The sequence below is a fragment of the Alternaria hordeiaustralica genome (genome assembly GCF_023758085.1).
Source record: "Alternaria hordeiaustralica strain BMP 2776 chromosome Unknown scaffold_1, whole genome shotgun sequence".
Lineage (NCBI taxonomy): Eukaryota > Fungi > Ascomycota > Dothideomycetes > Pleosporales > Pleosporaceae > Alternaria > Alternaria hordeiaustralica.
In genome coordinates this window covers 1,001,307-1,015,683 of record NW_026056773.1, presented here as the reverse complement: position 1 = coordinate 1,015,683, position 14,377 = coordinate 1,001,307, and the positions used below count along the sequence as shown (strand labels likewise).

Sequence of the window (14,377 nt, the reverse complement as noted above, 5' to 3'; positions counted from 1 at the left end):
TCAATAGGAATGAGGATCGATCTCAGAGATGACTAGATAGGGATCCTGCGCCATCTCTGGCTGTCTTTGCACAGCACGAAGGAGGATTCCCAACGACCTAGTTGACCGCCGAGAAGTAAAGGGACTATGCGAACAAGTACGACATGCCTCTATTGGAGCTCACTACTAGTTCTAGGGAATTTCAACAGTCTTCAATATTCTGACACCTTCGATCTCATACAGAGACACGACAGCTAGCACCCTCGGCTTTGTGCAAGGACGGCAACCCAGCTGCACCGCTTTGGCGAGAAAGCTCCACACCACAAGAGCTTTAATAGGATGATATTCGGAGAAGGTTGGTACAAAAGTTTCCCAAGTTGGAAAGTATGAAAGCTCACTCTATGGAATCAACGCTGCTCGAGATATGCTCACCTGAGAGGGCGAGGTAACAAGGCGTAAGCTCGCTCTTGTCATTGCAATCGGTTGCCAATATGCACACCATGTTGTCGAAGACACTGTTACACACGTAGCGTAATGCTGAACTTCAGAAGGATCGATACTATGTCGTGTTGTACTTGTGTCTCAAAGAAACAGTGGCAACATGATGTGTATTCAATATCCCTCATCGATCCGCAGACTGTCCAATCCACGTTTGTCCAGCATGCTTGTACTTGAAGTACTGATTGCTATCACTGCCTGGCTCTTTGAACGGCCAGGTCCTGTACGCTTCCACAAGCTCTAGAATCATCTCGGATGTTAGCATCCTAACCCTGAGATGCTCCATTTGCAGTCTACCACCTTTCTTCGGATCTTTCAAACTGGGACAATCTTTTATAATGTCGCTGAGGCCATGTTGCAGCTTGTCGAGAGCGTGATTGATACCATCGGAGGGGTGCGCGAAGAGTCCGAAGATGAAATCTCGCGCCCACTCGTAGAAGTCGGGGGATCCGCCGACGGGCCTGGGAAAGGGCTCAGCGGAGACGAGGGCCAGACGGCTCTGGGGCCAAGCCTCATTTTTACGCATGACGAGGGGCTCGAAAGGACGGGAGTCGGATTGGAGACGAGGTGAGGGCGGCGAGCGTATGGCGAGGCGGTCATCGATCTCTGTTGCAGGTACCTTGGCATAGTTGGCATTTTGACTGTCGAGGCCCTGCTTCCACTGGGTTTCAAGCTCGCTTAGCTCGGCCATTGCAGCGGCTTTTTCAGGGCCGTCTGGCATGTCAACAATCTTGCATTCGAGCTTGTATATAGCCTCGCCAATGTCTGCTATGGATGCTGCCAACAGTTTCTTTCTCTGAGTCAGCGCCATACCAGTACTTTCTCTGTAGAATTTCCGTATGTCGTCCTTGTAAGGGTGGTCAGGGGGTACCGGCCGTTTGGTTCTTTTGCCTTTTGCATCTGTCGGGTCGTTAAGATCGACTTGTGGAAAGACGTTGATTACACGTCTCATGAAATCGTAGTATTCGATGAGACCAGGTGAAAGCAGGCCAATGGGGTTTCTACCCGCCAACTGTTGCGTGCGAAGGTAATCTTGAATTGTTTGAAAACTGATTACGCCTGTGCCATTGGAAATCTGGTCGACTTCTTCAGCAAAGTCGTGGATGTGGTCGCGCCGATGTGATGGTAGCTCCATCCCATTCTCTTTCCCTTTCTTCAGAGCACGGACAGTGGCCTCGATCTCGTACTGTGGTTCACGGCCCGAAGAGGCTCTGCCCGTGCTGCGCGAGGCGCGCTCTGGTTGGATGAAGAGGGTTGTGTCTTGTAACATTTGCATGAGGCGGTTTGTTTTGGTCATTTCGTTGATAGATTGGGCAATCATGCCGCTAAAGTCGTCGTGCTGTACCCACAGTAAGGTGCGAACCATGCCATAGGCATGAAATAGATCGTTTGTCCAAGCAGCGGAGGCAAAGTGGTAGGCGAGCTGTTTCGCCATTGAGTCAAAACCAAGGCCGGGAAGTCTTGGATCCCATGCCAGAGAGCCAGTCACTAACAGGGTGTTGTTTGGTTCCTGTGCTTTGGGGTCTTCAGCGTCCAGCACAGTCTGGTGTGGGAACACACCGTTTGCAACCATGTCCCGGTATGTCTGGAGTACGGTCGGATCTTGGTCGACGAGTGAATACTTGGAGCCGGGTGCAGTGAGAAGAGGGTCAAGAAAGTCTTTAAACTTTTCGTGTCGCGGTTCGAGGAGCACGTGGCTGCGCGGTTGGAGGTATTCGTGCAGCTTCTGTGACCAGAGCCCGGCGCCAGGGTTGATGTCGAGGATATCGCAGCCTTTGTGCTTATCTAACGTATGGCCGGCGTATTTGAGGACGTCATCTAAGGGTATCTGGCGTTAGTCCCGCTCAGCGAAGATGGGTGTTCCGGGACTTGACGTACCGCATAGGTCGGGACTTACGATCTGTGTTCTGACGTGAACGCCGCCTTTTACTATCGCCGCGCCTTCGTTCCGTGTTCTCCTCTTCTTCGGCGCTGCTTCTTCCTTGTTGGGATGTATCCTTTCCGCCATGGCCGCACTCAAGGGATACTCGGCAGGTGTAGATAGTTTCTCATCGGTCCAGTAGTGGTGCTGCTCCTTTGAGCGCGCCCGCTTACCGCCAGGTGCAGTGGCGACGGAGCGCGCCTGGTTCCATTGGCGGACAGATATGTTTCCTCGCCAGACATTGCGCGGTATTATAGGGCGTATGCGCATCATCAGGGGGTGCGAGGTTGTCGCTCAGCCATCAAAGTACCATCGCGCAAGTTTCGCCGCGGGGATCCCAGCCGCTTCGAGATAGCGTGCTTATCTCCACGTGCTCACGCGTCCTGGCTTGGCAAGCTTCATCGTCGGCTAATGTCGTTCTCGATGACGCAAAGCTGGGCGTCCACCATGTTGCCGACGAGCAGCAATATCCTCATCGTAGGTGCTGGAACATGGGGCTGCTCCATTGCCCTCGAGCTCGCTCGTCGCGGTCACACCTCCATCAAAGTCCTCGACGGCAGCTCCTTCCCCTCGCCCATCTCCGCAGGAAATGACCTTAATAAGATCGCGGAAGAGAGTAACGACCCCTCCGAGTCTGACTCTCTCCAAGACTTCTTCTGGAATCGACTGACCCAGCTTGCAATGCATGCATGGAAATTCGATCCACTGTTCTCGCCCTTTTACCATGACACCGGTTTTATCATGGCCGCTGTTGGCGATGAAGCCTACCAGCGTTGTCTAGAGTATGCCAAAGGCGAGAAAGTATTCCCAGCAGCCCTGAATACGAAACATGATTTCCAGCAAACAATGCCAGGAGGGTTGCTACAGGGCGACTTTCCAGGTTGGAGGGGCTTCTGGAAAAAGAAAGGCGCAGGGTGGGTGTTCGCTAGTGGAGCTCTAAGAGCTATGCATCAAGAAGCCGTGAGATTGGGTGTGGAATTCTTGACCGACAGTATAGAGGGCCGTGTCGAAGAGCTACTGTATAATTCGGACAATAGCGCAGTATCGGGGGTGAAGACGAGGAACGGCTCTGAGCACAAGGCTCAGCACATCATTGTATCCGCTGGTGCGAACAGTGACCTACTCTTAGACTTCGAGAGTCAACTTCGACCCACAGCCTGGACACTTGCACATCTACCCCTCTCAGCCGAAGAAGCGAAGCAGTACCGGAACATGCCTGTGCTGTATGGCGTGGATCGCGGTTTCTTCATCGAACCCGACACCGAGACACACGAAATAAAGCTCTGCGATGAACACCCGGGATACATCAATCCAGTCATCAACGACAGTGGCAAGATGCGCTCCGTTCCGTTTGCGCGACAACAGATTCCGAGAGAAGCAGAAGCACGTATGCGACTTCTTCTCTCTGACACAATGCCACAGTTTGCAACCCGAGACTTGAGCTTCGCGCGTTTATGCTGGGACGTAGATACTGTGGATCGCATCTTTCTCATCGACAAGCACCCTAATGTCCAAGGCTTGATTGTAGCGGTCGGAGGATCTGGAAACGGCTTCATGGCATGCCCTGCAATCGGCTCTCTGGTTGCAGACATAGTAGAGAACAAGAGCGAAGGGAAGATGAGGGAAGCGATGCGTTGGCGACCAGAGATTTGCGCCGAGAGGGATTTGTGGGATGCGCAAGGGAGATATGGTGCTGAAGGCAAGGTTATGGATATCCGACAGGTAACAGAGTGGACAACGATGTGAGTCCAGCAGGCCTTTGCACGTCTCAGCTGCTCAAGTGGTTTTTTTCTAGACATGGGTTTCTCTATCATAGGCTTCTTGTCATCACTGATGCTGGTGTATAATCAAGAGAATGGCGGTGGAGGGCACGAGAACTACGCACTTTGATCTGGGGTAAAAACTGCTTGCTCGACCAAGCCTCTCGTGCACCGGTGGGTATCCATCAGACCGTCTCGGGGGGAATTGGCACCCAAAAATAGAGATTCCTACTGTGATTATGCATATTTCACATTCCTGTCATGGATGTTGCCTATCAAGCCGATGCTGGGAAATTGGTCAACTCGGTGCTGGATGGAATCATCAACATAGCCTCTAAACGTCATTGTGTGAAGTTTAATTACAGATGTGAGGCTGAAGGTTTCAGGCATCCTGCGGTAGAATTTCGCCGCTCGCATCTTAGGCATCCCGTCCCATCATCGGTAGTTATCACGGTGTACCCACCGCTACGGCTCAACTGCAACTCCCAGCATTGACATGCGTTCCCACGTGGGAAACATTCCTAGCGTCGTAGCCACTGTGGGGTCCGATGCTGGATGCTGGGGATTTTGTAGGTCGGCGATTATGGATTTGCAGGTCGGCGATTGAAGATTATGTCGGCGATTTGAGGCTGTGTTAACAAGCACTGCCACGTTTCACCCCTCGACATTCCTTCCGATTTCCAACGCCTTTCGAAAGAAGTGTTTGCTGTAAAGTCGCGATACCTAATAATAGATTTGGTAGGGATGAAGTTAACAGGTTGGTGTGAATGAGAGAAGCCGGCCCTCTTCGACAGTTAGATGAAGACTGGAGGCCCCACTAATCACACATCGTACAATGTCTTGGGTTCTGGCTAGAAATGGACTGATGCAGTTTACAGATCCGGAGCTGCGATGTAGAGGCCAAATATGCTTCCTGGTAAGGAGATTCGGCTTATGCCGCTGTCGAGTATGGGATGAAGGTTCCTAGGGCCGTTGCACGCCATTCGGACGGGACGTTAGGTCTTGATGCTTGACATACTGGGATAGCCGGTAGTCTTGGTGGTCGCCTAGACGGTCCATACCGGTGCGGCATCAACAAACACCCCTGACACTTTATTCATCCAATCGTATGACATCCTCAGTATGGTTAGTCTCATTTCAAGATCGGCTTCGGGCCGAGTCTTACAATGCTTGAACATGAGTTCTAGAAATGTTGATATGACTGTTGCATGACTCTTGAGAGAAAGCTGTCATGGAAAGCCTGAGAGCGGTTCAAATCCTTCGTTTGCGTGGATGCAGATCATCACCTGTCACGGTGACTATTGCCAGCTAGTCTTCACATCGAATGACAGCTTGTGCCGGGCTCCTCGAAACAGATGATGAATAGAGACTAGTGTATGTCTGTCGACACGGTGCAGGCTTTGGTCGGCTGTATGTTAGATTTGCGATGACATTCTGTCCTTTGCAGAGCGGAATCAGCCTTGCCTTAGTGCCTGATGACCACCATTCGCACTGTCATTAACAGCATCGTTCGATTGATTGTCCATGGCCCCATCACTGCGACACACTGGCTTTGTTTAGCTTGAGATCAAGTGCGTTAGTGGACGCTGTCTATTTCTGAGCGACTGCGGATGAACTAGCGTGTGAGCTGTTGTTGGTCCATACAGGCAGTGCGGATGGTAGCTCCCGTGTTGGACATGTCACTGGACAATGGAGCTATGGAGGCAACGACGGAATTGAGCGAAGATGAAGGTGACGAGAGTGTGCAGTGTGACGCAAGCCCCAATTCTTGACTGTCAGTCAATTTGCAGTGAGTGCTCGCCTGGCAGTCACCGATCGAGTACATGGTCAACGCTACCTACCGCAAGTGTTGTCTGGCACTCGACCGTTCCTCCGACTGGTGAGGAAGCGGAGGTGATTGTCAGCCATCCTGGGCCTTCACAGTGTTTGAAGAAGGCAGTGCGTAGGAATATACAGCCTCCAAATTGTCGCTCTCCATACACAGGTGTGTTGGCTTGAACATACGGTCCATATAGCGCAGTGTGTCTGAAGCGCCGGACAGCGCATGCTGACTGCTGCTCGCGATGCAGCCCGGGTACTGCCTGGGTATCCGTTATTACACGGGCGTTTTCCGTGCTGTGATGGGGCCGTCTGATGTTTGACATCCAGACCTCCTTGATCATCTGGGAAAAGCTTCTCCGATACTGCTCCTCGACGTGTTGCCCAAGAGTCTTGATGCAGATCTCGGACGAAACAGTCTATGTCCGGCGGTCCGAAGGCAACGCGGTGTAGATACTTCATGGTAGCAAAACCCGATCAAGAAGAACCATGTACTAGTCTTTGCAAAGCAAGTTTAACCGCTTTGGAACAACGGGCGCTTCGAAGACTGTCGTTGGCTTTGGCCAGCATGTGGATCCGTCTTTCCATCTATCACGCTCGTTGGTCATGTTTCGTCCTTCGCTCTTTAGCCACGTCAAAGACAACAGGCTCACTGCATGCTACGCAGTGGAGCTAGGTGTCCAGGTCGAGAAACGCAATCAAACCGTTGCTGTCAGGAGCTGTCTTGGCAAACACGGCTCGCTTGTCTAGAGCGCGACGTAGGTGTTATTGGAGGGACAATGCTGGTGAAAGCTGTAGAATCGCTGGCAGACAGACCGCTTGAAACGTCGCTTACTCAGACCCTGCCCTATGATTCCTGATTGTATGTAGGTTGCTGTGCTCCAGGCGGCAGGGGTTAAAAATATCTCACGGCACCCGGCCCAAGAGTAGCGCGGGGCGTATAATCCCCATGCGCTACGCCCAAAAATTTTGCCGGCGTAAGCGACCACCCAAGGCCGCTTCTCGTCGCTTTGCTACCATGCTGCGATCGGCAGCCCATCATCTCCAACGCTATGGGGAGCGCTCATTTGCCCCTCATCTGTTACCGCCTCTGATGTTGGTCCGCAGCCCGTGGGACTAGTCTGAAGGGTGGCTGTCGTTGTGGTTGCGCCCTGCACACATCGCCCGGTCGCTCTGTACGTACCATCTCAGCCCAGACGAGACATCGCTGGAGGTTGCAGAGAACTCGGTAGCCGAAGCGCTGCTGGCCGTTTGCAAGGTATCGCATTAATCGCTCGAAGGATCGTTCACAGGCGAAAGCGAAATGGCAGAAGCTTTCCTGGGACTAACCCTAGTAGGCCACTCCTCAGACCAGCGCTAGAGCGGTGCGGTCGCCATGTTGGCGGTACCTTCACCCACAAGGATTAGCTAGCCGGCCCGCGAGGCTCACTCGCTCTCCACCGCAATTGTGAATGGATTATGCACCCGGTCTGAACTGGGACCATGAACTACGGACGGTATCTCATTGGGACGAGCGCAGCAAGCGTTAGTCAAATTACCCACGTCCCATTATGACCAGCAGCAGCGACTACTCCTCTATCGGATGTCTGACCCGACGTAGCTATCTATCCTCTTGGGCATTGCAAACTTCGTCTGCGCCCCGGATCTACATTGACCAGTCGATGCCACATGGTCCACCGCTCAGCGTTCGCAATTTCTAACTTGGTCCCTTTCAGGCCGTCCTCCAGGGCCCGGTGGAGTTTCAGGCACTGCAAGATATGACAACACCGCCACTGCCCGCTACGCTTTCTCGACAAATCTGACGCCCCAGCCTTACCGTTGTGGAGTGGTCCCTAGTGCGCTCCCGGGCTAATCCTGTACACCCCGGACTAGCAGCCTTACCATACCCTAATCCCTAGAGTTTGGGTCTGTGCCTTAAGACTGGTCATTCTCACCCATCTGTTGCACTTCCCGCTTAAGACGCACTGGCCTTCTCTCTGCATGATATACAACCCGTGTTGGCTTCGACTTGCGGCCACTTGACGACCACCAGATACCCCTTCCTGTTATATCACCACCATCCTGCGAACCACTCCAGAACAACACGACACCTGGCGTCACCCACGATGACTTTCTTTTCGTCCGAAGCAGAACTAGCACTCATGGCGCCGGTTGACGGCATGGGTCACCTCTACCCCTCTAGCACATGTCAATCACCCCCCAGCATCATGTACTCACCACCACTACACCACATGGCTCATCGACCCCAAACGACCATGTCCGCACACGCAGGAATGTACACTCCACCTCAAGATTACAGACCGGTCATGGAGTCCCCATACCCACCTCACGCACTCTGGTCGACACAACCATCATCAATACCGCTACCTCAAGTAACGTCGTATTCCTACCCATCTTTCTCCGAGATGGCATCTCCTCCGATGCTTGCGCATGACTCGACGTTGCTCTCACAATCTTTCGGTGCGTCTCGACCGTCAAGATCGCACTCCACATCGTCGTCCGTAGGTCATGGCATGCCGTCCAACGTCCCCTCTGAAAGATCACCACCTGCACTGTCACGGTCGCTCTCTCCTTCCTCGCCGGATCTTCGATCCTATGGTATCCCGAACAAGAATGGTACATGGAGCTGTGCTTTCCCAGGATGCACTTCAAGAGCAGTTTTCACCCGCGGCTGCGATCTCAGGAAGCACTATAAGAGGCATACAAAGTCCTTCTTCTGCCGCCATGGTGACTGCCCACAGTCTACAGGAGGAGGCTTTTCGAGTAAAAAGGATCTTGCGAGACATGAGGCCAAGCACAACCCGGGCGTGTTGTGTGACTGGGACGGATGCGACAGGGTCTTCAGTCGTGTGGACAATATGGTAAGTCTGACATGCTTCACATGCGCAGAGCATTACTGACAATTTGCAGAGAGATCATGTCAAGCGGATTCATCTTAAAGCGTCCAGGAAATCTTCGACAACGTCCTCCTAGTTGTTGCGCTTCTGATACGACTACCGACTGTCACGTCCCACAAAACCATTGTTTCATCGCCTACGTCGTCCATACCTCTTACTCTGGTTCGAGTCATCGCCTTAAACCTTCACTAGGAGCGTCTACGGCGAAAGACAGGAGATTTACTCGCCAAGAAAAGGTCACAGACCGTTAAGACCACAAACCCTTCACTTTCGTTCATGATACCCTTATTTTGCATTCGCATTTGCGTTCCCGTTCCCATTCATCTATCACTGCAGCATTTTCTGCGTCGTCGCATTGCTATGGCGTTTCTTAAAACTAGAGAAGTTTGAGCAGAGTCAATTGGCTCATCCAAGGAGGATATAGCACGGTTGGAACGCTTGTTGGGAATTGGTGTGCATAGATGCAGATGGCGCCGCTGTTGCCTACACTAGCTTGGAATGAGTGTCGGTCAATAGCGACAATGATTCCAACATTTGGCTCATACGATTCTTTGCAACTCTTCAATTTTTCGATTGTCTCTCTAAACACGACGTCATACATAAAGCCAAACCCCATTCTCGACAACATGGCTGGCGCGATCGAGTCTACCACAGGTTGTCACGCCAGATGTCGACATGGTCGGGGGTTAATGGTCTGCGACTCCGGCCTGCTAGTGGGAGGCCTTACGGCCTTAACAAGGCTGACTTGCGGTGCCGTCCACTCATGTGGGCCGGGACCCTGGGACAAGGTGGCTGGAATGTCTCTGCGAATCACCTTTGTGCACACTACTTAGGTACGCAGGGATGATTGGCGGGCGTTCTGCTCCGTCCAGCATAGGATCGAAATGCGAATATGGCATGTTCAGCGATCGAGAGCGATGGTCGCCCCACATCGGACCAAACGACGGCATGCCGCAAGCATTCCTGTTTCGCAGCCAGTTTCGAGGAAGATGTCACCCGATGACATGGCGGTGCTATGCGGCTGCACCCTATATTCGCGATGGTGGCTATCGTCATGGTTCAGCACCAAGCCAAGCTGTTTCAAGAGTCTGGTACATGCATGCTTCCAGTCAGACCTGCACGTCAATGGATCAATAAGACGCATTACGTTAGATGAAGGCTGTTGCTACAGCTTCCAATCACATTTCATCACATGCATTGGAAGGCAGGACGCCCAAGCGGTTCCATCCCGCGAGCTTACATACGGCAGAGGACCACATGCACGATGAGGTCGACCCCATCGCGGACGCCGAGCATCCATCGATCAAAAACTCATGGTGGTTGCTCGTGACAAAAGGTGCGTCACGCTTTGCTGCTTCTCGTGCCGCGCTAGTGCACAAACAACACGATGGAGCGACTAAGTCCAATAGATTCGACGTTACGGTAACGCTTGCATATCCTGTTATTGTCTGAACATATGCGAGCTTACGGCATATGTTCCGAGCGGCAATCCTGCGGCCCTGACATGGCGCCGTTTGATGCGGCCGTTCAGCAACCAACCACGCGATTTCCATGGCCGCGGCATGGCGACGGCATGGGAGACAAGGGTCCAAGTCACAAGCACTCTGTCGTTGCTCGGACAAATTGCGACCCGTGAAGTTGGATCTGCTCGACATGGTGCTGTTGCCAGGGGTTTAGCTGTGCCGCCACGAGGTGGCTGTCCCATCTCGACATGGAGCTTACCGTACTTGTCTCCTTGTCAAGGTGTCCAACTCAAGGTGATCGGGTTGGATGCTTTCCCCTGTTCCACCGGTCAAAATTGGGGACAGGGACGTGGACCACCAGTGGCTTAGTGTGCTCCACTCTTCTCCAGTAGCTTATCTTTCTGCTGGGAAGGGTCGATCTGGGTCGCGCTACAACGAACCCTCATTTCTTCCCTCTGCGCCCTTACACGGCCCCCACGATCCGTTCTAACCTCCTCGTTACGCGCATATAGCCCTGGACCTTTGCTTTCTAGTGCGCGTTTCATCAAGGTCCCGTCACAATTGCAAGGCGCACACGACATGCCTGCGATACCGTTATTTTGAACAGCTCTCTGATGGCCTGCTCCTTTCCAGTCAACAGGTTATTGTCCGAGTGCTCCAAATCCTTCGCGGGCCATCTGCATGTTGAGTGGCCTGGCCAGTCAACCGACCGTGCATGAATATGGGGTTCCCAGCATCCTCTCGGACCCTGCCGATGATCAACGGCTTTGGGAAGGCATTGCGATGGTTGCACCGTGCGATCTTCCAGCCCTTGACGAACCGCGTTAATCTCACTGCTTTCTAGTAAGACACCACCATGCTTCATGACGTATCCGTCTGCCTTTGTTTCTGTACTCCTCCTACATCGAACGTCGGAACTCAAGAAGAGAAATAGAGGGCCCCGTCGATACTGCTAATACCCACCAGAATCCACATTTTACAGGCTGACAGATATCTTTCAAATCACAAAGCACCTATTACCATCGGATATAATGGAGACGAGTCAGGAGCCGACCCGAGTTATCCAACAACCCGATTGACTCGTGCACCAGCCAGACGGCCCCAAGTATCGCAATTCCGCGCTCGCACGCTACCAGGCCGTAGTGAGGTTGTGGCGCTGGTCTGAAGCGGAAAGGGGCGGCATACGCAAGCAAAGCGCGGAATAGCCGCACTCGTTCCTGAATGCTAACCTCGAAAGTCTCCTGCGCCTGCAGACATGCGAGCTAACGCTTTGGTGATGCACAATGGCACGGACATCTGCATCTTGTCTACAAAGGAAGGTGCAAGGGGAGGGAGTCGTGATCTGGAACACCCAACTCCGCCCGGCAACGTATGTCTCAAATGGTGCATATCGCGCGATCATGACAACCCAACGTCGCCGACTTGAGGGCGCTATAGGCAGTGCTCTGAATGGTCCTCCGAAGGTGCATGCAGCCGCGTGCATCAGCCCTGTACATTGTTCGGACCGAAACGAGCCAGGACCTTGCAACATCGAACGGCAAAAATTCGCCGTGCGTTTTCCGATCGTCAACCTGACAAGTACGCCCTTTGGATGTGTCTTCACATGCTATTGGAAAGAAAAAAGTAAAGACGATTCAAAATGAACATCTCATGCTCTGTCCAATCAACCAACGGCATTTTGAACAATGCCATCTTGCCGGAGTCAGCATGCTTCCCTAACACGACGGAGAAACGCAAAATTCGACAGCCCCCATTGTGATATTACGAACGCGTATACTATGGAGAACTATGTCTCGGCGCCTGAGCTGTACCTTCTGCTTCTACGTGTGTCCCTTGACGGAAGCTACGAGGCAATTGAAGGTAAAATCTGGAAGCCTCTCTGCATGTACTTCGAGAGATATAAGCATGTTTTTGCAGTACAATGTACGATACGGCTTTATCATGGAGCTTTGAATCTAAAACTCATAAAAAGTTCAAATGGCTGATACATAGCAAATATGGCAATGACCTAAGATTCTATACCAAGTACAACAATCTTTTCTCTGAATGTCATTGAAAATGAGCCCTTCAAAACCATTCCGTGTTACATGACGAAGCACTTACAAGAGAGAAAGTTCTCGGGGCGTCTGCAAAGAAGCGACATTGGTCTTGGATAAGATCCAGATCTTTGACAGTATCTAGAAGTTGCGGTTTCCCACTGTCACCGTATTGATGAGATTAAAGTTGGATTAAAGCTCGACGACTTCGTTAGCGTCTTTGCATATTTCGACATCGAGGAATCACTCGACTGCAGCATGAGATCATATCATGCCATTTTATTAGCCGGGGAAGAGGACGACACGGTGTAAGATCGGGTATAATACCACTATCTAGAGTGGACGAATCTGTGTTTCAAGGACAAAACAAGGCCTTTGCGATAGTAGACCTACTACCTGTTCGTTACCCTCACGAACACCTGGTCTTGGAGCGAATGTGCCGCCAGGGGCAACGGCACTTACCACACACGAGGTGAGCCATTCGGTGCTTTCCAAGCATGTCTAGACACAATCCAATCTTCTCCATTTGCACAAGATGGCTGAACCCCTCCACCTCCAGAATCATACACACGATACCCACAAGCAAAGTCACACTACGGTTAAACCCAACGGTCGGGATCCCGGATCACGCACCGAACTAGCGGTTAGTGTAGCGCGGCGTGGGGTCCAAAAGCTGCGCCAGCACGCGCCTCCGAAGCTTTCCTGCTTGGAAGAAAATCCAGCTGAGCCGTGCGGCGTGCTAACCCCTGCTGGCGTGCCCTGGCCGCGAAGAATGCCGCAACGGGTATGATGCTGCGAGCCAGGTGCACATGTGGGTTTTGACGAGCAGGCTAGACTCGAGTGGATAATGCCTGCGCACTCGATGGGGAACTGCACTGGGTACAGGGGTAAGCGGAGCCCGCGTGTCGTGAGTTCCGATCCTGAAGCGCATGCTTGTTGCCGCCTTGGATCGTCTTTGTCGGGATGGACAGGACTGGGCTGGGACCGGAGTTAGGTTTGTGTGAGCGAGATTGAAGTGGTCGGGATTTTTCTCGGGCACAGGCGGAGGGAGCGTTGTCGGGTCGCTTGTCGCGTATCGCTTGGACTTGCTTGCGCAGGAGGAATTTAGCTTTGCTTTGTGCATGTGGGATACTTCTTACTGTGATTGCGTTGGTGCAGTGTGTGGATAGCAGAGACACACTTTGCTGTGTCCACTGTTCGGAGAACGGCGACTTGAGATACGGCGTAGTCAGGTAGTGGCTCTCGCATATTCGCATAACGTATATCTTCAACAACAGACGTACCTAGGTACCTCGCCGATACTCAGAGTTCGTCCAACATGACCATCTCCGACAACGAGTAGCCTTTTCGACGGCGGATCGGTCCCAAAATGGGAATCCGTCATCCAAGATCTACCACATCGACTCGAAAACACACTAGAACATCATGCACCTTCTTCGCTACACATGTAGTCTAACAAGGACCATAACTCTGTCGGACAGACAGCACCACTTGGGCATACCCAACTGCGACATCAACGCCAACACTATTCCCGGCGCCACACTATCAGGAACCACCTACCAGGCGGGCGTGCGATGAGCGCCGCTATCCTCGGCCACGCTCCGCTATGGTGTAGAGCTAATATACGACTGAGCCACTGACCTTCGCTTCTTCGGATCACGACCGTGTGGCTCAAACTCGCCCGCACTCGCCCGCTAGACGCGTAGCTTGAACTACGACGCCAGATTTAAGTTTCACTTCGATATACTATATCTTCTAGCGAGCGTCGCAGGGATTGGTACACTGGTTCTGTAGAACAGCATTTAGGAAGCATATAGGCCCGATGCAGAAAGCCATGCGTGATGAATCGCGAAATCGACATTGCAGTAGTGTGAACAGACGCGAACGATGGCCTTTAGGTTGTATGCTTGATCTGTGCTAACATGACGAGCGCAGTGTTGAAAGGAGGGGTTGGAACGCAGGTCTGTGATAAGGTTCAAGGGAGTAGTTGGCGAGTTTGCAAAAG

General features: G+C 52.4%; 3 protein-coding genes across 3 annotated transcripts; 2 read left to right on the top strand and 1 right to left on the bottom strand.

The window, feature by feature from the left end:
- Nucleotides 1–601: 601 nt before the first annotated feature.
- Nucleotides 602–2,671, bottom strand: J4E84_000304 (uncharacterized protein; the record flags this gene model as incomplete). Its single annotated transcript, XM_049382946.1, has 2 exons — nt 602–2,295; nt 2,356–2,671. The coding sequence occupies 2 exons, from the start codon at nt 2,669–2,671 to the stop codon at nt 602–604; spliced, it is 2,010 nt and encodes a 669-aa protein (XP_049248464.1).
- Nucleotides 2,672–2,845: 174 nt separating this feature from the next.
- J4E84_000303 (uncharacterized protein) lies at nt 2,846–4,144 on the top strand (the record flags this gene model as incomplete). The annotated part of the gene is made up of 1 exon (XM_049382945.1): nt 2,846–4,144. The coding sequence occupies one exon, from the start codon at nt 2,846–2,848 to the stop codon at nt 4,142–4,144; it is 1,299 nt and encodes a 432-aa protein (XP_049248463.1).
- Nucleotides 4,145–8,081: 3,937 nt separating this feature from the next.
- Nucleotides 8,082–8,949, top strand: J4E84_000302 (uncharacterized protein; the record flags this gene model as incomplete). Its single annotated transcript, XM_049382944.1, has 2 exons — nt 8,082–8,837; nt 8,887–8,949. The coding sequence occupies 2 exons, from the start codon at nt 8,082–8,084 to the stop codon at nt 8,947–8,949; spliced, it is 819 nt and encodes a 272-aa protein (XP_049248462.1).
- Nucleotides 8,950–14,377: the final 5,428 nt, after the last annotated feature.